At 40.2% G+C, this 26,113-nt stretch overlaps 1 protein-coding gene across 1 annotated transcript; it reads left to right on the plus strand.

Moving 5' to 3' along the window:
• Positions 1–281: 281 nt before the first annotated feature.
• On the plus strand, positions 282–25,581 carry LOC122543094 (V-type proton ATPase subunit B, brain isoform). Its single transcript, XM_043681345.1, has 14 exons — positions 282–474; positions 3,684–3,739; positions 8,906–9,004; positions 11,422–11,515; positions 12,477–12,554; positions 14,261–14,400; positions 15,021–15,122; positions 16,268–16,365; positions 17,343–17,466; positions 18,071–18,221; positions 22,216–22,298; positions 22,623–22,727; positions 23,348–23,477; positions 23,976–25,581. Exons 1-14 carry the CDS (start codon positions 297–299, stop codon positions 24,116–24,118), a joined length of 1,581 nt encoding a protein of 526 aa, XP_043537280.1. The 5' UTR covers positions 282–296; the 3' UTR covers positions 24,119–25,581.
• Positions 25,582–26,113: the final 532 nt, after the last annotated feature.

The following is a 26,113-nucleotide window of genomic DNA, read 5'->3' on the forward strand; positions in this document are numbered from 1 at the left end:
ACTCAGCAGGTCTGGAGGGATCTATGGGGAGGATAGGAAAGCAGGGTTTAATGGTTTCAAATCCGAAGTGATGAAGTTTTTTGGGGGGGTGCTTCCGACATTGTCCCCTTTCATTTGAAATCTTTGCCCAGCTCATATGCCTGTTGAAGACAAGGGGCAGTCCTTCAGTGCCAAATCAAAACAGCGGGATCATTTCCAGCACCAAGGACAGCAACAGGCGCATGCGCACGGCTGCAGCAGCTGGGGACCGCACTGTGCGCGTGCGCACTCGGTGTGTTGCCGGCCGTGGGCCGGAGATGCGTGAGGGAGCGTGCGCAGTGGCTTCCTCCCCCGTCGCCTCGGCCGTGAGAGACAAGATGGCGACGAAGGGGGTCGGGCGATTGGTGAACGGAGCCATGGGCGATATCACGGGCTCGGGGGGCCGAGAACACGCCCAGGCGGTCAGCAGGGACTACATGTCGCAGCCGCGGCTGAGTGAGTGTTCCACACGTGTGTGAGAATGGGTGACCGGGGGGGTGAGAGGATGTGGGGTGGGGGAACCGTGCGGCCCTGTCTGTGGGAGTGGAGCAACAACAAGCTGCAGGAGGATGTCACCCTCTTCCCCCCCCTCCCCATGTCCACTCAGTCACTCACACGCACACTGCTTGGCAAAGGAAGGGGACCAGACCCGAAACAAAACACAGAACGAGCTAGTTACCAGCGCGGGGGCGGGAAATTTAGCTCCGAGATGACAGACTGGGCTTATTTCTCTGTCTCTGGAGTAGAGTGGTCTGAGTCACTTATTCTCAAACTGTTTAGGAAATGAACGTGACACCAGAGGCGGACAAAAACAAAAAGACAATGAATGCACATCCGATAATTATGACAGACACGGCAGCATTATACATACATTGTAAGTTCCCTTCGCTGGGAAGCAGTTGAAAAGTTCATGATTGCTTTCAGCTTCGCTTCTTGGTATCATATATATTAATATGAGTTAAACGTATATTTAATTTTTTTCTGAAGCATTTCAGTCCGTGTGGCTGTTGTCAGCCCTTCCTGTTTCCCCCTCCACCTCTCTGAAACGACCTTCCCCCACCCCGCCTCCAGATCCACCTCGCTGTCGCATCCACCCTGATCTCCCCATTTCACCCAGCATCTGCCCCACGCCACTGCATCCACTCCACATCTGCACCCACCCACTCCAAATCCAACCTCCTCCCTCAGAACACACATCCACCTTGCCACCCAAACCATATCCACCCCCACCCCACATCCAACCCCCCAGACCAATCCACTGCACCCACCTTATGTCTGACGGAATGAATATTTCCAAGTTTTCTATCGTCAATAAACTGTGGAGTTGTGATATGGGATACAATTATTTGCATACTGTTTTGAGGTGAAGTTAAGAGGGTGAACGATACTCATTTGCACATGTGTGGGAAAATAATGCTCCCACACAAAGTTGAAGGGTGGGAGACTGAATTTGCAAACTGTCAGGAAGGTACATTTTTCACTGCTGCGGTGTCAAAACAAAGGCTCAAGCATTTATTTTTGTGACACACTGGAGATTTAATTGCATGACACTTGATGTGAAAATTCCAAAAAAAAAGTCTCTTCAGTCCGAGGGTTAGTTATTTTCCAGTTTGCAACTTGTTTCAGATCTGCACAATGGTGACAGACTTGTGACTACACACATGTCTGCACACGTACCTTAAGGTCTTCTTCAATTACTTGTTATGCCACTGCAGGTAAATTATAGGCAAAATTTATGCCCAACCTTTGAATAGCACAATGAAGACTTCAGCATCATTTATGGTGAATTGTTCATATCCCTGCCTACAGGTCAAACCCAGCCTCACTCAATTTCTGCTTCGCCACAAAAGAAAGGTGGGCTTTTGACTTTTCCCTTTACTGTCTGAGGCAGTAGGTGATTGAAATGCAGTTTGCATGGCAAAATGCATGAGGTTACTTCTGTCAAAAACCAGAAACAAAAACAGCTGAAACCTCGAGTGGGATTTGAGAATTTTCATGGAACAGGTTGTCGTTTCTTTAGAAACTCACTGAGCTGCCCAGGATCTCCCTTCTAGCTTTATCTCTTGCTGTTCTGGTCAGAATCTTCCTCAAGAATTCATTTAATTGCTGGCTTTGCCTGGAGTCATAAATTCACGGCATTATGGCCTTTTTTATGAATTAAAAACATGGATCTATGAAATCCAAAATCATAATTCTACTTAACCCAACATAGTAAGAGAAGTGGATCATTTATCACTTTAACTTGTGCTTCAGTTGCATTTACTCAACTTCGATTTGTATTCATTGCTGAATAAAATGACAAGTTGATTTCAGTTTTGAACATTTGAGTTGGCCTAATTGACATCTTCAGTGAGTGAATTTGAGTGTATTCAATGATACTTTGTTTGAAAACGCTTCCCAATTTGGTCCTTAAGTGGCTTTGTGCTGGTTTTAACACTATTTTGAATTCCTAAAGCAGAGCAAATTGTTTCTCTGCATCTGCCCTTCAATCAAAATATGTTGCTGAGATCATCCTGAACTCTCGAAACTCAAAAGTGTACAATTGGAATATATGCAATTTGCCTGAATACCATAAGTAGAAACGTTCAACTATAATTCTGATAAATCTCTGTAGCACCCCTGCTTTGTTCATTTTGAGGTTTGGTTGCCTGAACTGACCGAATCCCATATGTGATCTGACCAAAATTCTACATAATTGAGGCATAGCTTTGTCTCTTTGCATTACAAGCCCCTTCGTAGAAAGAGCAACATTTTTATTCACCTTTTCAACTTCACTTTGTATCTACCATCTAGTCTTTTGTGCCTTGTTTTCAGAAAGTTTGAAATAGCTTGCTCTTCCACAGCTCCCAGTCTCTCTGCATTAAGGAACTGTTCAGATTTGTTTTTCTCACATTCAAAGAGGATAATCTGACCTTTCTTTTACCACCTATTTTTACAGCTTTTTCTGTTTCAACATTAAAGCTGAAACTTTATTGCTGGAACAGCACAGCAGGTCAGGCAGCATCTAGGGAACAGAAGATTCGACGTTTCGGGCACATGCCCTTCTTCAGGAATGTGCCCGAAACGTCGAATCTTCTGTTCCCTAGATGCTGCCTGACCTGCTGTGCTGTTCCAGCAATAAAGTTTCAGCTTTGATCTCCAGCGTCTGCAGACCTCACTTTCTCCTCCTGTTTCAACATTAACATCATTGATGATCTACTTGTTCAGAGTATTCTTGGAGCTGGAGTTGCTTATTTAATTTTTATTGAGGGTCACATTGGCATCGTAAATGATTTGATGCTCTGATTCTGTTGGCCCTTGTACAAGCCCATAGGTTGTGCACCACTTCCAGTGGTACCAGTGTAATGAATGGTCTTTAATGGTCAAGCCAAAGGGCTTGCTTTGATACAAGCAATACCTACAAGCAATGTCCTAAAATATCTTACACAAATCCCAAAACACAAAACCAGCTCTTCCTCATTATTCAGAACATACAGGCAAAACGTTGCAAATAAAATGTCAGGTGCTGCAAAACTTGACTTGAGCCTTTACAATTTGTGCAAGTTTGCATGTTGGAAATATAAATTTAAAGTTGATCAAATTTAACACTGATTCTGCAGCCTAGTCATCAAATTCTATGTTCAGTTATGTCAGAATAACAACTAATGCAGCGTTTTACTTTGCAGCTTACAAGACTGTATCTGGTGTTAATGGGCCCTTGGTAATCCTGGACCAAGTGAAGGTACAGAGCTTAATGTTTCTGTCAAGTTGCTTCGCATCTCTCAGTTGTTTCATCACATCCAATTTTTGGATGTCCGACAGGCAAACAATTGTTCTCATCTTGGGCAGTTGCCCTGTTGCAAGATCCCTCTCTCCTTTTCCACCTATCTGTTTTAAAATGTCAGCATAGCCTGTGCTTAAGTCACCAATTCCACAACCTCTCAATACCTTGGTTCCAAAAACAAAAGCTTCCTCTTCACTTTTTCTGAAATATTTTTATATTTAAATCTTATGTCTCCGTTGCTCAAGTCAACTCAGTCGGTGGAAACAGTCGGTATGTATGTTGTCTGTCCCATTTATTCATAATGTAATCTTTTGAATCATCCCCTGAATTCCTTCTGTCAGATAATGTTTCAAGTTTTGAAGTCTTTTCATTGAAATGTTATGTTGTCAAACCCACCAAGCAGAGTAAAAATCTGTGCCTGACTCACTTTTTGTTCCATTTTTACATTCCCTATCTTTTGCCATTTCAGAAACTTTTTTTTGGGATAGGTGACTTGGACATAAATGCCTCTGCTTTTCCATCGTTTCCAGTTTTCCTGCAATCGAAGTTGTTATGGACCAGACCAGACCCCCTCAAAATATTTGAACAAGTTGGCCCAGACCCTAACGTTGCCTTTTTTTAAAAGGCAGATGTAAGTGGATAACCCAGGAGTGATGCAGCCGGCCAAACCACTTGGCTTTAAGTAAAACAGTTTATTTACACAGGACAGTTGAAACACAAACAAAAGAAAATAAAATTTAGAAAAACTTAACAATTTGAAAATCCAACTGACTCGAAATCACAACTGAACAAAGCTTTTCCAATTCCCACAACATCCCATAAACACGCCCCTTGGCAAATGGGTAAATTAAAACACAGGTTCTCACAGGCAGGGCATTTCAGAGAGAAAGTTCAGGCAAGATCTCTGTTGAAGCATGGAACCTCTTTTCACTGTTTCTATGCTACCAGTAGCTTCTGACTGCCTGCTAAAACTAAAACTAAACCAAACTAGAAAAACCTGAACTGGGAAAAGAGGCCACTCCCCTTCAATTGTCCAACTGTTTCGAAAAAACCTAAAGGTCTCCCCTTTTGACTTGGGCAGTGTCTCAGTCATTTCAGCACCACTGACTTTAAAATTCCTCCTCAAAAAAACCAAGGACAATGCAACCTTGTCACAAAGTGTAGTTTTTTTTTAATCCATGATTTACTGACAAGTTTAGTTTCGGTTTTATCTCTATGTATTAATGGTAATCTGAAACTTGAAATAATGCTGATTTTCATTGCAATATATTTTTTCTGTCTTACTTTGTTTGAACTTGGAACCATTGCTAATTTGTTGCTGTCACTATATACCAGAATCTTAGAACTCCCTTCTTGTGATTGTACTAATAGCATCTCCTTCCACGAAGGTGACTAATCATCACCACATTTTCAAGGACACTTGGTGATGGGCAAGAAATTCAGGCCTTGCCATTAACATTCATTGAACAAATTAATATAGTTTTGCAGCTTGCCTTTTAAAAATTCTTGTGTTGACTTCAAATTCTGTATTCCCAGTTGCCTTTCAAACTCAGTGCTCTGAGTCATCTTCAGTTTGATCTGCTTTGTTCTATCTTTATTTCTGCAGCAATATTCTATTTTGACCTGCAGTCACATCATACTATGGTCACTATTTTTGATATGTTGAGCCCCTTTTGTCTCCTGCAGCTAATTTAATTGGAATCAAATAATCAAGTCTAACGGTGCTTTTCCTTATAAATGTATAAAAAATACTTTTGAGGAAGGAGCCATTTGCATGTTTTAGGAATTCTATTTCCTTTGCTCTGGTTTTGCTGCTGACGTGCTTGCTGTCTAAAACCATGTGCAATTAAAATATCTTAAAATAATAATTGATCTCTGTGCTCTTCTGTACTTAGGTTTTCTCTTCCTTTTTCTTTGCACAGTTTGGATTCTGTCATCCAACATTATTCATCATTTCAAATCATGTTATTTTGATTATAAACATCTTTTTATGTCCATTAAACCTCATTATGAATATATTCTCTTTCATGTATATCGCTGCTTCTCTCTTACTTAGCGTTACTTCGAAAAATATTTAAGCCCTGTATTTCATTTTATTTTTGAATCTCGTTCAGTTTTCAGAAAATCTTGTGTAAGTTGTATTAAATCTATATTCTGCTGTGATATGATTGTTTTGAACCTTCACATGGTGCACTGTGACAATCTGCCAAGGCCTTTTCAGCAGCTTCTCCAGAACTTGTGACCTAAACTCTCAAGTCAAGGTAACAGGTTCAAGAGAGTACCATCACTTCCTTTACCCACCAAGTCACACACCAGACTGTCTTGGGCATATATTGCAGTTACTTCATGGCTTCTATGTCTCAATGCTGAATCATGTTTCCTGCATCCTAACACCACCAAATCCAGTGCAGTTTGGGATGGACAATGACTGCTGGGCTGTTCAAATCCTATGAATATGAGAACTTAAACTCAGTGTTGAATCTGAGAGAGTTTGGTGACCTCGAGACAACTCTAAGAAACTCACCTACACATTGCCACAACTGTATAAATTCATTTGACACTTGTTAGGAATTAGAGAGGTCTCCCAGGCGCCAGGTTAAGGCTTTGTGTTGGAACTCATGACATTGGGCAGTCAAGATTTTAATTCTTCTGGACAGAATTTCTGAATATAATTGAGCAGTATCTCAAAGGTGGTGCTTCTTGCATTACTGCTAGTGCAGGTTGAATATCTGTGGGAGAAAGGTCTGCAGGTTCTGGTGCAGGAAGGATATGTGTAAATGAGACAGGTCGTACCTTGAACAGAGTGAGGATAATGGTTCTCATCTTATGGGGAAGGGTTCAAATTGACTTAGTGGAGAGAAGGGTTGGGTGCAGAAACAAAAGAGAGAGATAAGTGGCATGGAAAACAAAGAGAGATGACCAGAAACTGAAGCAAGAATATTGCACATTTTGATAGAGGAACCAAATAAGCACAGCAATGGAATGTTAATGTAAAGTGCGAAGAGTGTTACATATAACATTGGTGATCTACAAAAGTAAGTTGCCACATTAGTTATGCTATGAAACTTAAATCTCATGCAGTTGTACAGATCTGGATTAAACTCAGGCAGAAATGAGAACTAAACATTAGATTAGATTAGATTACCTATCAGAAAGGATTTGTGGGAGCAATTCTTTCATTAGAGACACCTGGGTTTTATGTTATGTGATCATGGTGACCATTATTGAGAAATGGGAAATTTTTCTTGTTCACACATGATTGGTGTGCTGAATGAATGAATGAATGAATCTTGAGAAAAGGACCTGCTGAATAAGATGACATCATTCAAACTGGACAAGTCACCTGACCCAGGTGAGCGACCTGAGAGATTGCTGGGTAAGTTACTGGTGGTGATAGAATAAACTTCCACATCCTTTCAGTTCTCCTTTGGAATCGAGGAATGGTGGAATGCAGATGTTCCATCCCTGCTTAAAGAGTGATAATTGTCAGTCAGTCAGTCAGTCTTTTATTCATGCTAGGAAAGCTATTACAGATGATTGTTATGCACAAAATTAATTCTCTCTTAGAGAGCTATGAGTTAATAAGGAATAGACAGCAGAGATTTAGTTTAAATAAATTATGTCTGGCTGACAAATTTTGATAAAATTTGGTAACAGGTTTCATTGTGGTTATGCAAACAATTTTTTAATTTTCAAAGATGTTCACTGAAGTAAATTGACAGTTAATGACTGTCTTGGGAAATCTGAGCTCATGATGTTAAACAAGCAAATACAATTTGGGTATGTAATTGTAAAAGGATATGTTGCAGAGAGCTGTGCTGAACAGATGTTCCTCTGACTAGGGCAAAGTCCCAGGGGATAGTAGAACAGTCATTGCTTTGCTGATATGTTTGTTTGTGTTGGGTTGGATAAAGGGAGTATAGTTCTGAAATTCAAATGAAACAGAAGCTGGCAATATAGTTACTAGTAAGTGGGATAGTTGCAGACCTGTCAGGTGTTTGACACTAAAGAAATGAGCTGTCATATGGTAGGCAATTGAGAAGTGAAACGTTTTGGAAAGAACAATGTGGAGATGCAATATCATCTAATTGACAGGCTTGTGAGTGGATGGAAGAGCAAAGGTGCATGTTAACATATCTTTGAGGATGACACAGTAAATTGACAAAGATTTTAAGCAAGTATACAGGCAGCAGGAATTCGAGCTAAAGCTTTATAGGTCATTGACTGAGTACTGATGAAGAATTTTATGTGCATTTGTGGCTTGTTGTCAATGCCTTCGAGAGGGTGCAGAGGAAGTTTACAATAATGATACCAGGCCTCTGAGACATCTGCTGTGGAAATAGATTGGATAATCTGGAATTGTTTGGAGACAGAAGATTGCAGAGCATTTTAATAGACTATTACAAAGAATGAGGAATTTTAACAAAGATAGAAGGGAGAAACTTCACTGAGTGGGCCAAGAACAAGAGATTCTTGATTTAACATGATAAGCAAACGAAAAGAGAGAAATTTAGATCCGGGAAGTACCACATGTAATGGTGTTGAAATCATATTGAGTGCAAACTCTGGAAAGGTAATTGGACATGTACTTGAAGAGAGTGGCTTTTTGCAGTTAACAGGATAAAAGCTGGAATGTACAATGAAATTGGGTACCTCTGAAAAGAAGCAGCACAGGCACAAGTTAGCATTTGACTTCTTCCTGCACAGTCGGATTCTGTAGTTTTACAAATGCTGTCTCATTGATCTCTACCTATATCTAGGTGATTTCTGATTATTTTTCGTATGTGACAGTATACTAGTTATGGTGTATTATTTTGATAGACAAGTAATTTGCAGGCATTCATTAATAATCTAAAGAATGTGTTAAGTTTCAGTACTAACTTGGCAGTTTGTGAATTTGTGTTTCATTTAACTTGATCAATGAGGCCTCATAGTCCCAAAATACAATACTAAAATGGTATTGCAGTTTTCTTGGTAATTTATTTTAATTACTATTAAAATCATGTGAATTTGAATTATACTTGTTAGAATTTGCTGGAATACCAGATGCAATCGTGTAAAATGTTTTATGTGAAATATCTGCCATCTTTTACAAGTACCAGATTCTTTACCTTTTACCTCCAGTTTCCCAGATATGCTGAGATCGTGCACCTGACGCTGCCAGATGGCACCAAACGCAGCGGACAGATCCTGGAAGTGAGTGGCTCGAAGGCAGTGGTTCAGGTATGATGAAGCATTCAAACTGTTAGCACCCAGGTGAATAAATAACAGAAGTTTAACATTGATCAGGGTGGCAAATTGTGCCACGGGATGTGCACAGCAGTTGAGTCAGCATTGGGAGAGAGGATCAGGTCTCTGGTGATTAAGTAAGGTTAAAGTCAAAGGTATAACTTCTTTGTTTCTAAACTGATTGTGCTGGAGTATTTGTGAATAACTTGTGGAATTTCTCACATTTGTTTCAGCAAGTTTCCTTGTTCATGTGTGAACTCTAGATTTTTGTTGGAATATTGATTCTCCCTATTTTGTGTGATTTCTCTGAGGCTCCCTTCTTTGCTTAAGCCATACACCTGGTCTGTTTGTTGTCAGTCGGAAGGCTGATAGCATCCACAAAGGTAATTTCTGTTCTGTCGTTCTGTGACATTTGACATGGGTTTGTTTGCTGTATGGGTGGGCAAGTAATCCATAGCCTAGTACTGAAAGTCCATGACTCAGATGCATGAGTCGAGTCTCCTTACCTGTCACGGCATTTTCAGAATTTGAACTCAATTTCTAGTGAAATCTGGAAATGAAAATCTGGTACTGGTAAAAGTGGTCATAAAACCGGTAGAATCCATGTCTGTTCAGAGAAAGAAATGTGACTCAAATGCCTTATAAGACACAACAGCAACAGAAAGGAGTTGGCTTTCAAAGTGATTTCTGAAGCCTTTTGTCAAGTCACTTAGAAGGCAAAACTACTGCTATCAGACATGTTCAACAGCAAGAACCATCTCTGATTCATGACAGCATATTGAGGTTGGAGTAAACACCAGCCTGGCCAGTAACACCCACATCCTGAGAGTGATTGTTTTTTTTTAAAATAAAGTGCTGATAAACCTGTATTAAATTTGCATTGGTTAATTCATTTTGTTTTTGGGACGTGGTTGTGATGGAAAATTATTTCTGAGTGTCAGTAAGGCATTGTTCTCAATAGTCACTCCACTACATTGGGCCTGTACCTCATATTGTGTGGTGACAGTGTAAATAAAGAGACCTTGGAGTGCAGGTTCATAGTTCCTTGAAAGTAGAGTCGCAGGTAGATAGCATAGAGAAGAAGGTGTTTGGTATGCTTTGCTTTATTGGTCAGAGCATTGAGTACAGGAGTTGGGAGATCATGTCGCGGCTGTACAGGATGTTGGTTAGGCCACTTCTGGAATATTATGTGCAGTCCTGGTCTCCTTCCTATTGGAAGGATGTTGTGAAACTTGAAAGGGTTCAGAAAAGATTTTTTTAGATTAGATTACTTACAGTGTGGAAACAGGCCCTTCGGCCCAACAAGTCCACACCGCCCCGCCGAAGCGCAACCCACCCATACCCCTACATGTACCCCTTACCTAACACCACGGGCAATTTGATGTGAATTTAGCATGGCCAATTCACCTGACCTGCACATCTTTGGACTGTGGGAGGAAACCGGAGCACCCGGAGGAAACCCACGCAGACACGGGGAGAATGTGCAAATTCCACACAGTCGGTCGCCTGAGGCGGGAATTGAACCCGGGTCTCTGGCGCTGTGAGGCAGCAGTGCTAACCACTGTGCCACCGTGCCGCCCAGTTTACAAGGATGTTGTCAGTGTTGGAAGATTTGAGCGAGAGGGAGAGGCTGAATAGGCTGGGGCAGTTTTCCCTGGAGCATTGGAGGCTGAGCGGTGACCTTATAGAAGTTTATAAAATCATGAGGGGCATGGATAGGATAAATAGACAAGGTCTTTTCCCTGGGGTGGGAGTGGAGGGTCAGAACTAGAGGCATAGGGTTAGAATGAGAGGGGAAAGACATAAAAGGGATGTATGGGACAATGTTTTCACGCAGAGAGTGGTGCGAGTATGGAATGAGCTGCAAGAGGCAGTGGTGGAGGCTGATACAATTACAGCATTTAAAAGGCATCTGGATGGGTAAATGAATAGGGTTTCGAGGGATATGGGCCACGTGCTGACAAATGGGACCAGATTAGCTTAGGATATCTGGTCAGCATGGACGAGTTAAACTGAAGGGTCTGTTTCCATGCTGTACATCTCTCTGACGCCATGACAGTGATTTGGATCAGGCTGTTCCGAAGTAGTGAAAATCTCTTGAACTCGAGCCACATAAGCAAAGGGGTGACCATAAGTTAAGCAATTGGGAGGAATCTTTAATTGCAGAAGTCGAAAACTGTAGGCACATTCGAGATTGTTTGACACTTCAAACAAATGCCTATCCTCTCTGATGTCAGAGAAAGAACAGTCAATAATCCTTCTGTTGAACAAACCCGAGGACTTAATATGTAGATGTTGTAAGAGGTCGTTCCACAATATGCCATGCCAGTGAGGGGAGTGAAATATGAACCTCATAAGAGTTGAAACACTCATGGAGTATTACACATATAAGTTTTTAACCTGCTTAACAGGTGTTCGAAGGAACCTCTGGTATTGATGCGAAGAAAACAAGCTGTGAGTTCACTGGAGACATTCTGCGCACCCCAGTGTCTGAAGATATGCTTGGTAAGTGTCCAGGATACCATGACCTCGAATGTCGAGTGCACTTAGAATGGTGGTTATCAAGTTGGAGTCTTGATTGACAAGCTGTTCTTGTATTGAATCAAACTGGAAGTGATTGAGAGTGGATGTAAGATAATGGATGAGGTCGAAATGCAGATGTAGTGCTGCACAGTGCCAGTAATCTGCATCCAGTGCCTGTTCTCCCCCTGTTGTGCACTTTGTGCTGATTGCACTCCTGGTGAATTATTGCGAAGAATGAGAGTAATTTAATGTTGGGAAATCATCTGTAAATCCCAATGACGCGTTGTTTTTCTTCATTCTGTTTGAAAAATGAATGACTTATTATGTCTGAAAGGACTTGGAGACTGACCATGAAGGCATTTAAGAATTAACAATAACTACAAAAGCACAAGATAATTTACTTTGAACTGAAAGTTAGCTTTTAAAATTGATTTTTTTTTTTCTTATCAGGTGCAAAATGTTAAAACTTTTCTGTGTTGATGACTCAGATATTTCCAAGAATTCACTAATTCAAATTTCATTTCAGTATGATTTGGCTCAAAAAGAGTGTATGATTTCAGTTTTCTTTGCTCCTCTATTTTTAATTGCAATTGCCTGAGCCAGTTTCCGAAGTTTGTGTGTTGAGGTTCACTGCTCAGCGGGAATCTAATGTAATCTATTGAAGCTATTTTGAATGAAAGCTCTTTCTGAATTAGTAGGTTGACTGGATTCAAACGCACATTTTAGACAAAATGAGCAGAGTGTAATATGGTGCATCTTCAACCTAATATTTTCTATTTTGCTGGATTGTGGTCTGTTGTGTTTTAACAACATGAATCAAATCTGAGTTCCTCTCTGTATCTGGTATTGCGGTGGGAAAATGTCTTGTTGAACAGTCATTCAACTAATTTAAAAAAAATGTTCAAACCTTGAGTTTAAAATGTCACTTTTCTATTTATTTCAGGTCGTGTGTTCAATGGATCTGGAAAGCCAATTGACAGAGGTCCCACTGTGCTTGCTGAGGACTACTTGGACATTATGGGTATGAGAATACATTTATTCCTATAAATAATGTAATGAGATTTAAAACTAATTGTCCAAAGTTATTCCTGCCAAATCCCTGAATACTGTGATCGAGACTCAGGTGTGATTGAATTGTCATCTTCTGGGACTTAGGTTTTGTGAATATTGTTCTTCCATGAGTTAGTCAGTTAGTGCTGAACATAGTACATTGCATGGTGCATCACAATGCAATCTCATGACGACCATTGACATTCACATAGATGCTTGCACAGCCCAGTAGATAATGATCAAAAGTGGCAACTCTGCTCAGTTATCTCCTCTGAAACCCAAGGGCAATAACTATGTTTTGTGGTGGAAAAAATATTTACTACTAAACTTTATGCAAGCTGTGGAACAACATGAGCATGATGATGTAAACTTTGTTTCAAACCTTCCAAGTCAAGTTTCTACTCTAAATGTCGCTTGGCTTTGAGGGAAAATATTTAAACGAAAACTTGAGTCTAATGCACAGAGTACAGGGCGAACCTGTATCCGTGGATTCGTTTTACACAGTTTCAGTTAACCACGGTTTACTGCAGCCTGAACATATTATAAGGAACCTTCTGGAACCAGGGACTGGGGGCTGATGGGAAGCTAAATTTCCCAATTAAATGAATGGGTTTGTTCCTATGCATGATTTCGGGCTTCTGCGGTAGGTCTTGGAACGTATCCCCTGCGGGTACAGGGGAACTACTATACTGTAATATCATGCTGTCATGTTTTGATGGACATATTAAACAAAGATTATCTGATCCTGAGGTGAGTATTGAGATCCCATGCCATGATTCAAGTAACAACAGCAAGTTCTTTCTGTGGTCTAATCAACTTTTTTTCCTTAACTAACATCACTAAATAGAGACTAATACTTCTCTTGATTGACGGTTAGTGTGCACTGATTGATTATTTTCTTTGCTGATGTGATTCATGGAAGAAACTGCTGAACATTTGATACATGACAACAAACTTCCAGATTTTGACCATTTTTTAACAAGCAAGCATTCACTCAGATTTTGCAGCAAGTAATGATGCGTTTATTGCACAGGCATTGATATGTTTCCTATTTACAATGGCAGGGAAGAAGCACTTGCTGACCTTGTCATCTCTGAAACCTGCTCCATACTTCACTTTCCCTCATAAAATGACAGTTCACTCTCTGCCAAGTTAAGTTGTTGCACTGAGTTAGACCAAGAACTTAAACAGGCAATTTTTATTTAATATTAGGATTGATATTCCTGAAATCGGCTAAACTGTTTGAACTTGAATTTAGTCAGGTTCATTGCTATGGATCACAAAATTGTTCTCCATAATTTATTTTTGTTTTTCTTTCCTGACTCTCTTTTCTCTCCTAGTAGAATCTCTTTTGTTACCTTTTCATCTCTGTTTGTTTGACTCTAGTTTTCCCCTCTGTTATTTCTTTGTTTTGTTCTACTCAAATCTTATCAAAGTATGCTATTTGCCCCATTGTTTATTCAAATCCCAGATTCCCTGATGCTTTTGCTGTGTAATAACTTGTTTTTCCTTCCAGTTTGTTGAAGGGCACAGCATTTGAGTGTTGAGGAAATGAGACTTAACTGAGGGCATGATTACCAAATGTTACACTTAACTAACAAGATCTCCTGACATCTTTATGGCTGGTTACAAATAGTTTTTTTTAAATTGTATTTCTTCATGATTGGGATTTCTCAGGTCAGCCTATAAATCCTCAATGTCGTATTTATCCTGAGGAGATGATTCAGACTGGAATATCTGCAATTGATGGCATGAATAGTATTGCACGAGGACAGAAAATACCCATTTTCTCAGCAGCTGGTTTACCACACAATGAGGTTAGTGACAGAGTCTATTTATCTCTCTAAAAACAATCAGATGAGGCATTCCTCAGACTGCAGCTTTATAGATATGAGAAGCTGTCTCCTGTGCCACACAATGGTCCACAGATTGTTTTGAGTTGAAACCACAGCTGAGTGGAGCATTTTACCTTCTCAAATGACGTCTGTAAGAAATGTGAGTTCTATTTGGTGTTAGGCAAGCAAAGACCAACGAGAGCAATGGCAAGGGATAGGAGTGCAGTCTATCACTCTGATTTATAGTTGAAGGAGGACATGTGCGGACCTTTAAAAAAAGAACAATTTGTGTGAAACGAATGTTTCCTATTTGGAGCAGCTCTGCAGTTGTAATTTGTGACCAGATGTACCTAAGTACATTGTAAAGGAGACAGTGTATCCGTAGCTCGAAAAGCTTGTTAGGCATGAGCTGACATTTTGTGGTATGTTGAACATTTGGACTGCAGACTGTTATTTTAAAAATAACATGTAAGCTTAGTGAGGATAGTTCATATAAATGGCACAAAATAGACATCATCAAAATACTAGGTAAGCTGAATCTTATTTTGTGGTAACAACAACATGATCAATCTTGGTGATCCTGACACATCCTCTTTGTATAGATTGCTGCCCAGATTTGTCGTCAAGCTGGTCTCGTAAGAAAAAGCAAAGATGTTATGGATTATAGTGAAGAGAACTTTGCCATTGTCTTTGCTGCAATGGGTGTAAGTATTCAATGACTTCTCAACTTTGCCAAAACAATCCAAATTGTGTCCTTTGACAAGTTGAACACTGCTCAAACTCTTTGGTCTGTTCAGTTTCTCATTGTTCAAATTACCTTGATAACATTTATTGACTGAGGGAAAAAGGCATACAGTCCAGAAAATTGCTACATGCTACAGAAGCAGAGGGAGTTGGAATGGCTTCTGTATTTTCATATTGTTGTGACTGTCGTTGATCTGCATATATTCCAGTCACATAGGTCTGCCATGTGTTTTGTGAACTGCAGCAGACCTAACTGAGGTAGCAGTGACAGAACCTCCACACAGTTGCTGGGAAGTATTCTGGGAAATATGTGAGTTCAAGATGATGTACCGAAGGTTGAATTTGGTGGAGATGTTGAAAATATAGTTTCTGTTTTGGGCCCACTGAAGTTGGTGAGGCAAATAGCCTCCTCACATCCCATAGTTTTATTCTGAGTAGTTAGTCACCATGTTGATGATGCCCTCCATGGCTACTTTATCTATTTGGAGTACCTATATATTGTGAGAATAGAGGAAGACCCAAAATTGAGAGGCTAGGATGCAATAAACAGGTAGACAAGTATGGTTCAACATTAGTGCCTTTTCTTCAAATCAGTTCTTTTTAAGTCAGACTAGAAAGTCTGCAGCACAGTAGCTCAGTGGATAGCAGCACTGCCTCGCAGTGCTCGGGATCCCAAGTTTGATTCCACTCTCGAGTGACTGTCTGTGTTCTCCCTCTGTCTGCGTGGGTTTCCTCTGGGTGCTCTGGTTTTCTCCCGCAATGCAAAGATGTGCAGGTTAGGTGGATTAGCCATGCTAAATTGACAATAGCGTCCAGTGATGCGGAGGTTAGGTGGATTAGCCATGGGAAATGCGGGGCATTTGGGGATCGGGTTTGGGCTGATGGGTTTGGGTGAGATGCTCTTTGGAGGGTAAACTGATGGGCCAAATGGCCTGCTTCCGCATTGCAGGGATTCCATAATTTGATTCTTTGAAAGCCCACTTTTTTGATTCCCGCACAATTATGGCTAAATATTCCAAGAGGTGAACCATGAGAAATTAATTAATTCAACATTTTGAGAGGACTGAGTGAATTGAAAGTCACAACAAAATTCTGTTCCTTCAAGGTAAACATGGAGACTGCCAGATTCTTCAAGTCAGACTTTGAGGAGAATGGGTCAATGGACAATGTGTGTCTGTTCCTGAATCTAGCCAATGATCCAACGTAAGTCATTTTCTTCCACTGTATTCTCATTTACAAGTAAATTTATGTCAGCATTACACTGACTTGAGTGTGTTGGAGTGGAGAGTATGGTGTTCGTGAAGGCCTTATGATGCATTCCATAATGTTGGGAAGATATGATCAGTTTGAGCTGACGCTTGTGCAGAGAGTTGAATGCTGTTTATGCATTTAATTTGAACTCCAGAACTGCACTCCACTACTTAGTCACAAACATACTCTGACTTTTCACAGACAACTAGGTTCATCCAGCCAGTCCTCCTCCAATGATTTTGTCCTGGTCTAAGTTTTCTCAGTTGCATCAAGCACATACTGCATGACAGCTTTTCAACCCTTTTTCTGAGCATTCACTGAAGTATTCATGTTCACAGACTTCTTCCAGTCCCTTCATGGCTTCTTCCAACATCACCCCATTTTGTTAGCCCCTCATGATGTTTCCTGATTCCAACACACTTGGTTGGCATCCAGTTCCTGAGTTCTTAGAGCACAGCAAAATCCAACAGTCCTTGACATTTTAATGAATCCCCTGTCCAAAATTTCTGCAGTTCAGTGTGTTCACAGCAGCAAAGCAACTGGCAAACTCCTAACATGTCGTTGCTCTCTCTCTCTTGCTTCTATCACCGCCACCTCCACCCACCGCTACTCCCTGTAACTTTAGAACTCCTCATCAGTGACCCTCTGAATTGTCCTTGTGCAGAATTAAATGCAGCCACTCTGAGCACAATAAATGCTAACAAAAAGAAGAGTTCATCACAATTTTAAAAATGTTGAGTTAGGTTCACTTTTAGAAAATAGAGAATTCAAGTTATTTATTCATGATTAGTTGACTCCGGAATCAGTTTCATACATTTCTACAGACTAAAAAGATTGTCAAGTTGGAGCTCATTTCTGAAAGATAATGCATATTTTTATTTCTGGAAGCTTTGTTATTTCTACACTAAATGTTGACTTATCTCTCACAGCATTGAGCGTATTATCACTCCTCGCCTTGCACTGACGACAGCTGAGTTCCTTGCGTACCAGTGTGAAAAGCATGTGTTGGTTATTCTCACCGATATGAGCTCATATGCAGAGGCACTCAGAGAGGTAAATTCAGACAAAAAAACTGAAATAAACTTTCAAAAATATTGTTCAGCTAATCAATTGAACAGCCTTGTTAAACATTCCATATTAGATATGTGCATAGAATGTATTTGTCTGTGGGTTTTTTCTACTCTGAAATGTATTGCTGTATTTCCAGCCAAAGTAGCTTCGAGCACTGTATTGAAACAGTTCTTTTAGGTAATTGATGAAGGTTTTTGAGGCATTCAGTTTTACACAGAGGGAGATAATGCAGTCCTAGAATTTTCCATGTATTGTTTTGTTTCTTGCATGTGCTTAAGTTGTTTCTGCAGTATTGTGCACGGCTACATCTGCTGACATCGTGGGGTGTTCACAGTAGCAGCAAAATCTCTGAAGGAAATTTATAAAAAGAGTTAATGAACAGAAAATCTTTTAAATATGGAGAGAAATTTCAAGGTTGGATTTTTAAGAATTGCTGACAGACCTGTCACATTTCTCCTCTTTTCTGCAATTTCCTACAATATATTTCTGACAAGTCAGTTGATCATCATATACCCACCACAATTGCCCACTGTATCAGTATGTAAACAAGCTGACAATATTTTGTCGAATTGTTCAATCATGCTAGGTCTCAGCAGCTCGAGAGGAAGTGCCCGGTCGTCGTGGTTTCCCTGGATATATGTATACCGATTTGGCCACCATTTATGAGAGAGCTGGGCGTGTGGAGGGCAGGAATGGTTCCATCACACAGATCCCCATCCTAACCATGCCTAATGATGGTAAGCATTATCTCAGTGAGGATAAATACTCTTCAATAAAAATTTGCTGTGGGTGTCACTTCAAATGTTTGCTGGTCCTTAGGTAGCCTGAAAGTTCCTCCAAACGGAAGAGAATAAACAAATCAAACGAGGTAAATTGTTAACAATCGACCAAATAACAAAGTTAGGTGCAATGTTTTCACCGACATGATAATTGAATTATGAAGCAAGGCCTTCTCCTGGATAAGTAGTTTCATTCATTCGACATTATCTGAAATTTTCTGGAAGTCTTTAAAAATGTTCCAGGAGACTGTTTGTAATCTTTTTATAATGTATCCTCATGAACTTGTGCCCCAACTAAGTTATGGCTAGGTGTTATATTATCACATTAGGTATGAAATGAAACATTCCAAGATATGTTTCAGGACCAAGAAAAATATGATACCAAGACACAATAAGAAATTCAAGGATGTCTTGAAGGAGGCAAGCAAGGTATTGGGACAGAACTCTGAAGCTTGGAGCCAAGGCATCTGAAAATTCCTCATGGTGGAGCAGTTATGATTGAGAATACATAAGAGGCCAGATTACTTCAGTGCATATCTCTCCAAATGGTTATTATTTTTATACCATTGATAGAGTTTCTCCCAGTACTGCTGTTTACGCTCATACTAATAGTGAAATTGCGCTTTCCAAAGCAGACTGAGTCTCATGTTTCAAATTCTGAGGAATGATGCATGTATTTTTGTAATCATATGTCCAGGATTAAGTATGACATAATGTACTTTTATAAAAATGCGAATAATAAGGTACAGCACAGGTGATGTGTTTCCCATCTGACCAAGAAAGGGGTAATAATGAAACTGCCTGTTGCTTTAAAACTGTATCCTGCTCCAGTAGTTGAGAAAATCTAATCACCAGGCTTCAAGAAGGCAAACCATGCAAAAAAAAAGTGCAAATTGGATCCGTCTTGACTCCCAGTCTGTAACAGTTTGTGCCCTCTCGTAGACTGCTGCGTTTTTCCTGACAATATGTAGTCGTGGAGGTGTTGGCTTTTGTTATGATCTTCATATGAGACATGACAGACTGGAGTATGAAACCTGAATTGATGCAACATTTGTTTGAACTGTGGAGGGCAGTTACTGAACACAGAGTCTTCAAATGTGTTGTCAAGACACAAATAAAACATTTATTTGACAAGAAACACATGTATTTCACCAGGCCAAATTGTTGGAAAAGTTTTAGTCTCCATATTCTTTTATCCGTCTCAGCAATATCCGCGCAAGCACCAATCTCGTCACTCAGGCTTCTCAGTAAGACTGGCACGATTACAACTGTTTTACTTCTGGCGAACTTGTGTGTATGTATTCAATATTGAGCAAGCATTCTCTCCCTGAGGCACTCAAAAGAAACTTAATTAAGTTTTGTGCAAGACGTTTCATCGGAGAGATGAACTCCCTTGCTTTCATGTTCTGGTACAGAACTGAGTGTAGCCGTCGAGTAACGCGAGGGCAAAGTGTGCTCTGGCTGCTAGAGTTTACAGATGTCTGACTTCTGAGCGCAAAACAGTGTTCACAAATAGAACAATTATTACAGTTTATAAACTTTGATAATTGCTCAAGTTTAAACAGAGGATTCCAATTATAAATTTGGTATAAGTTGGTTCCATAGTCAATTTGATGCATTTCTGCAGAGTAAAAAGATTACCAAATCGGAGATAATTTCTGAAAGATGGACTGACTTACTGATTTGTGGATTTTTGTGTGCCCTTGTGTCCCTGGGTCCCTGTCATGAGGTGATAGCATTGTCTCTTTTGTCTCCACCTTTTCTTAAATGCACTAACTCCCATCTTTTGAGCAAGTTTTTGTGAAGATTTGTAGCTCAGGTTGAGGTTCTGGATACAGGTTTGCTCGCTGAGCAGGAAGGTTTTCAGACATTTCATAACATGACATGTCTTCAATGAGCCTCCGGATGAAGCACTGGTGGTGAAGCCCGCTTTCTATTTGTGTGTTTGGGTTTCCTTGGGTTGGTGATGTCATTTCCGGTGGTGACATCATTTCCTATGGTGATGCCATTTCCTGTTCTTTTTCTCAGGAGGTAGCAAATGTGTTTATTGATGGAACTCTGGTTGGAATGCCATGTTTCGAGGAATTCACATGCGTGTCTCTGTTTGGCTTGTCTTAGGATCGATGTGTAATCCGATTTCTCAGCAACAAACCCCACCAAGCAGACAAAACACGTCCAGAAACCCTAGCCCCTCTCCCCTACATCCAAGACATCTTGGAAATTACTGCCAGCCTACTCAGACCTCTTGGCCTCATGGTAGACAATAGACAATAGGTGCAGGAGTAGGCCATTCTGCCCTTCGAGCCTGCACCACCATTCAATATGATCATGGCTGATCATCCTAAATCAGGATCCTGTTCCTGCCTTATCTCTATAACCATTGACTCCACAATCCTTGAGAGCTCTATCCAACTCTTTTTTTTAAATGAATCCAGAGACTGGGCCTCCACTGCCCTCTGGGGCAGAGCATTCCACACAGCCACCACTCTCTGGGTGAAGAAGTTTCTCCGTGAACCTACGCTGCACTCCCTCAATAGCCAGAATGTCTTTCCTCAAATTTGGAGACCAGAACTGCACACAGTACTCCAGGTGTAGTCTCACCAGGGCCCTGTTCAGCTGCAGAAGAACCTCTTTGCTTCTATACTCAATCCCTCTTGTTATGAAGGCCAGCATGCTATTAGCCTTCTTCACGACCTGCTGTACCTGCATGCTTACCTTCATTGACTGGTGTACAAGAACACCCAGATCTCTCTGTATTGCCCCTTTACCTAGATTGATTCCATTTAGGTAGTAATCTGCCTTCCTGTTCTTGCTACCAAAGTGGATAACCATACATTAAACTGCATCTGCTATGCATCTGACCCCTCACTTGACTTGTCCAGGTCACCCTGTAATCTCCTAACATCCTCATCACATTTCACCCTGCCACCCAGCTTAGTATCATCAGCAAATTTGCTAATGTTATTACTAATACCTTCTTCTATATCATTAACATATATTGTAAAAAGCTGCAGTCCCAGTACTGATGCCTCCGGTACCCCTCTGGTCACTGCCTGCCATTCCAAAATGGAGCGTTTATCACTACTCTTTGTTTCCTATCAGCCAACCAACTTTCAATCCAAGTTAGTACTTTGCCCCCAATATCATGCACCCTAATTTTGCTCACTAAACCCACCAATACACTAAAACAGCAGCTAATGAACTTGAAAGACCCTAAACAGACAACAAGCAAAGCTAATGTCATTTACAAAATGCCTTGCAAAAATTGTAACAAACACTGCATCGGACAAATGGGCAGAAAACTAGCCACCAGGATACATGAACATAAACTAGCCACAAAAAGACATGTGCACTCTCACTAGTGTCGTTACATACGGATGGAAAAGGACACCACTTCGACTGGGACAACAGATCCATCCAAGGACAAGCCAAACAGAGACACGCATGAGAATTCCTAGAAGCATGGCTTTCCAATCAGAACTCTATCAACAAACACATTTGACTTGGATCCCATTTGCCACTCCCGAGAGAAAGAGCAGGAAATGACATCATCGTAGGAACTGATGTCACCACAGGAAATGACATCACCAACCCAAGGAAACTCAAACACACAAATCGAAAGTGGGCGACGCCACCAGTGCTTCATCCGGAGGCTCACTGCAGGTATTACCTAGTATGGTGATGAAATGTCTGAAAATGAACCTTCTTGCTCGGCGAGCAAACCTACAGTCAGAATCCCATCTTTTCAATTCAAAGTTTTCTAAAACCTCATCAAACATCCAATAACAGATGTGCTTGAGACTTCCTGGTACCAAGCTACAAAATCAAGTTCTTAAAAATGAAACAAAAGTCGAGTTTTGCCTTGTCTTTACACAAAATATCAACTAAACTCTGAGTTCTATCTTATTTTAGACTTAATCTTTTTTCTTGGTGTTGTCTGTGCTGAATGCAGATATCACTCATCCCATCCCTGACTTAACTGGCTACATCACTGAAGGACAGATCTATGTTGATCGACAGTTGCACAATCGGCAGGTAAATCTTTGCAGATTGCTCTTTTACTTCTGCATCTTAATAGTGGATAAGCACCTGATGCAGCATTCCTATTAAAACTAAAAATATTGTGCGCTGGTTGAAGTACTGCTTCCAAAGATCTTGCCAAACTATCATCATGAGTGAGTGACAAAGTAAAAACAGCAAAAAAAAAACTGACCATCAACCTAATTTACAGCATTATATGCATGAAATTTTAGCTTTCTCAATTTACTTGTGCTTTTTGAAAAGAAAAAAGCTTTTGGTGTGAGAATTCCCATCACTGTTATTTGATTCCTCATTTTATTTTGTGCTGCTGCCCCACAGATATACCCTCCAATTAATGTGCTACCTTCACTGTCAAGATTGATGAAGTCAGCGATAGGAGAGGGTATGACACGCAAGGATCATGCAGATGTCTCTAACCAGCTGGTGAGAAACACAGGAACTGAAGGAGTCATTCAGCCCCTCAAACCTGTTTTACCATTTAATTCCTTTATGGTTGATTTATCTTTCAGTTTGTGTTTGCTTGCCTTGGATCTGTAGTCATTAATAGAACTGCCAAAAAACAAATGTTCAAAGTTTCAACTTAACTGATTCAGCTTAATTTTTAGCTGATGTAGTCGTCACAGTTTTTTAAGAGGACAGAGTGCCAGATTGTGACTGCCTTTTTCAGAAAGAAGTTCTTCCAGACGTAATTACTGAATGGCCTCGCTCTTTTTCCTCACTTTTGCAAGAAGGGAAACCAGAACATTTGATGTTATTCGAGGGAGTGTGCTTTCAAGTCATTCGTTCTCTGGCAGCTGAATCCTTAGCATCAGTGAGGTTGAGGTGGGGACATGATTATTGGTGTTAATGTGGATATGGGGTATGAAGCTCAACTCTGCGCCACACACAAACTTGCGCTGAGGCAAGCTGAGGCAACATTCAGGCAAAGAAATTAAGTTAACAAGTGTTGTGTAGAACTTAAAGTTGTCAAGCTTAAAAGGCATGATGCCCAAAATCCTCCAAGTCTTCTGATGACGTCCTTACTTGTGTTTATATTTCTTCAGTACGCATGCTATGCTATAGGTAAGGATGTCCAGGCTATGAAAGCTGTGGTTGGAGAGGAAGCTTTGACTGCTGATGACTTGCTGTTCCTGGAATTCCTGCAGAAATTTGAAAAGAATTTCATTGCTCAGGGTAAGGCTTCTCTCAATACGTGAGAATTCTAATGACTGTTCTTCATGTCAAAGTTGGAAACATCTGTTGCATTGCCCTCTTTACAAAACATGATGTCAGATGACCGCTGTAGATTTACAATAGATCGTCAATAAGCTTGGTATCTTTGGTATTTAAAATCTCTTGCCTCAACTGTTAGTTCATGTAGCTGTTAAATTGAAGGTAACATTGAATGTTGCACATTGTTTAATCTCTTTCCATGTGAAAATAGCCCTGTCAGTGGAGAACAGTGCTTTCTGGCATGGCCTCTTATGACAGATGAATCATTGACATCTGGCCTACATAGCTATGATTTGTAAAATCCAAGAAATCCTGGAAACACAAGGATAGATCATGTATATGTGCAAATAATTGCATGTTATTTTGATTGTTTTAAAAATTTTACCTATGTATCCCAAGTTTTGGAAAATCTTGTTTACTCACAAAGGAATCTTTAGCTTTCTGACTTTATTCCTTTAGGAGCTTATGAAAACCGCACTGTATATGAGACCCTGGACATCGGCTGGCAGTTGTTGCGAATCTTCCCCAAGGAGATGCTAAAACGAATCCCACAGAGCATCCTGGCAGAGTTCTATCCAAGAGACTCTGGTGCAAAGCATTAACTTTCAGTGCAGCATTCATGTATTCTTTATTTTGTCACGTGACCTATTCATTTCCTGTGGTGTTTTAACTCTTGAAAATTCTGGTATTTGAACAAAGCAAGCATTTGTGATTTTGCTTGTGATTATTTTGAGATCTTTCATCCTGAGTTGGATTTGGAGCATCTGTTTTATCAGATCTGCTGGTAATGCTGGCCTCTGAGCAAGATTGTCTTGGTCACAACCGTGGGTTTGTGAATATTTCAGAGAGGCTCACGAATGAATGGTTGATTTGTTGCCATTGTGTTTTCAAGTATGGTAAAGGTGCTGAGCTGGTTGTCTACCTGTCATCGGCAACTCATGACTATTAATTGATAATTCATATGTGTCTTCCACTTAGTAATGTGTTGATTAAAGATCCCAGTTGATGATAATATTCAGTAAACAACAGAAGCAATTAAAACATGTTATTTTGCAACATCACATTCTCACATGAAAAGTTTGATTTCTTTGCAATGGTGCAAAGACTTGCTGTCATGTAAGTGTATCTTATAGCACAGAAGAAGCAGCTGCTGAATTCGTACAGGAGGTCTTTTGGAAATTGATCTATTTTTCTGAATTTGAATCGAACAAGATTTGTGGAATGCTTCATCTGCTGCACTTCTTAAACACAACTGATAGTTGCTGTAGTGTACCTGCTACAATTATTGTGGAGTGTTAGCATTGGCAGTTAGTATTTTTGTATTTTGCCCGAAGTCTGACTCCAGAAGTCACTTGTCAGCACTTAGAATTTGCATTTTTGTGCAATCCCTTTAAACTTCTGGTGGTTTACACATTTGATTATCTCTGTTGAAGAACATGTATTTGTAACATATTCGGCAACTTCAGGCGATCTGGCAATTTTATTCCATCTTTTCTTTGTCTGGATCTGATCCAACGTTCTCCTGTGTTTGGACTTGGATGGAGATCGATCAAGGTACTTGGGGTACAATGTGGTCTTTACCAATATATGTAACTGTATGTGTTGGTAAATAGCTTGGAAAATACAGGCTTTTTGTATTGCATTCTGCATGAAACTGGAAGCACTTTTTTTATTTGAGTGTGCAATGTTAGGAAAGTAGCCTTTCCATGCTGTCTTGGTCAATGACTTCTCTCTTCAATTGAGTTTTCTCTTTCGATCATACTGCTCATACTTGTGGACTTGCTCTCCTTTGAGTTATAGCCCTTGTGAGTACATCAGAGGTTAATTCTGGTTGTGTCTAACTCTGTCTTAAGCAAATGTTTTGCTTGTATTTATTCTGCATTGATTTTGATGAGATGTACACATTGTTTAGTTGTTCAGTGTTATTTGTAAGTTTACTTTTGGTAATTTGTGTTATATTCTATGCATTCCATAAATTCGGACATGTGTATGAAGATCATTTGGTTTGAAATTCAAAGTACTAAAACAACTTAAATGTCAGCCATAAATAAATAAATAAATAAATGTTAATAGAACAATAACCAGTGTTAACTTGGTGAATTTTTTTGGCACCCGCATTTTTGAGGTTTTGAAAGCACAAGTCATTTAATGCAAAGCAGCCTTTAATGTTTGAGAAAATCAGCATATTTTACTGAATAAACAGTGTCTGAACAGGTGAGATTTCTGAAAGTAATGATTACTTTGAGTGACTGTTTCAAGGTTTAGAATCCCTCTATGATACCCTAGTCCACTCTTCCTTCACTGCTTACACTTTCTCTCCAACCCCACCCATGGCATCTAACTGTGCACTCACAGAAGTTGTAAAACTTCCCATTCTCCACTGTCATCGTCACTGTCCTTCGGCTTTAAAAACACTTTGCAAATTAAGCAGTGGTTTACTTGTACTTCATTCAATCTCATTTATTATATGCATTCTCCTTTACATTGGCAATGCCAAACGCAGATGAGGTGAGCTTTGCAGGCCACCTCTGCTCTCTCCAGAGGACTGACTTCCAGCCATTTCACTAACTAGTTTGTAGCAGGCTCAGAACAATGTT

Source organism: Chiloscyllium plagiosum, chromosome 42 (genome assembly GCF_004010195.1).
Source record: "Chiloscyllium plagiosum isolate BGI_BamShark_2017 chromosome 42, ASM401019v2, whole genome shotgun sequence".
NCBI classification, from domain to species: domain Eukaryota; kingdom Metazoa; phylum Chordata; class Chondrichthyes; order Orectolobiformes; family Hemiscylliidae; genus Chiloscyllium; species Chiloscyllium plagiosum.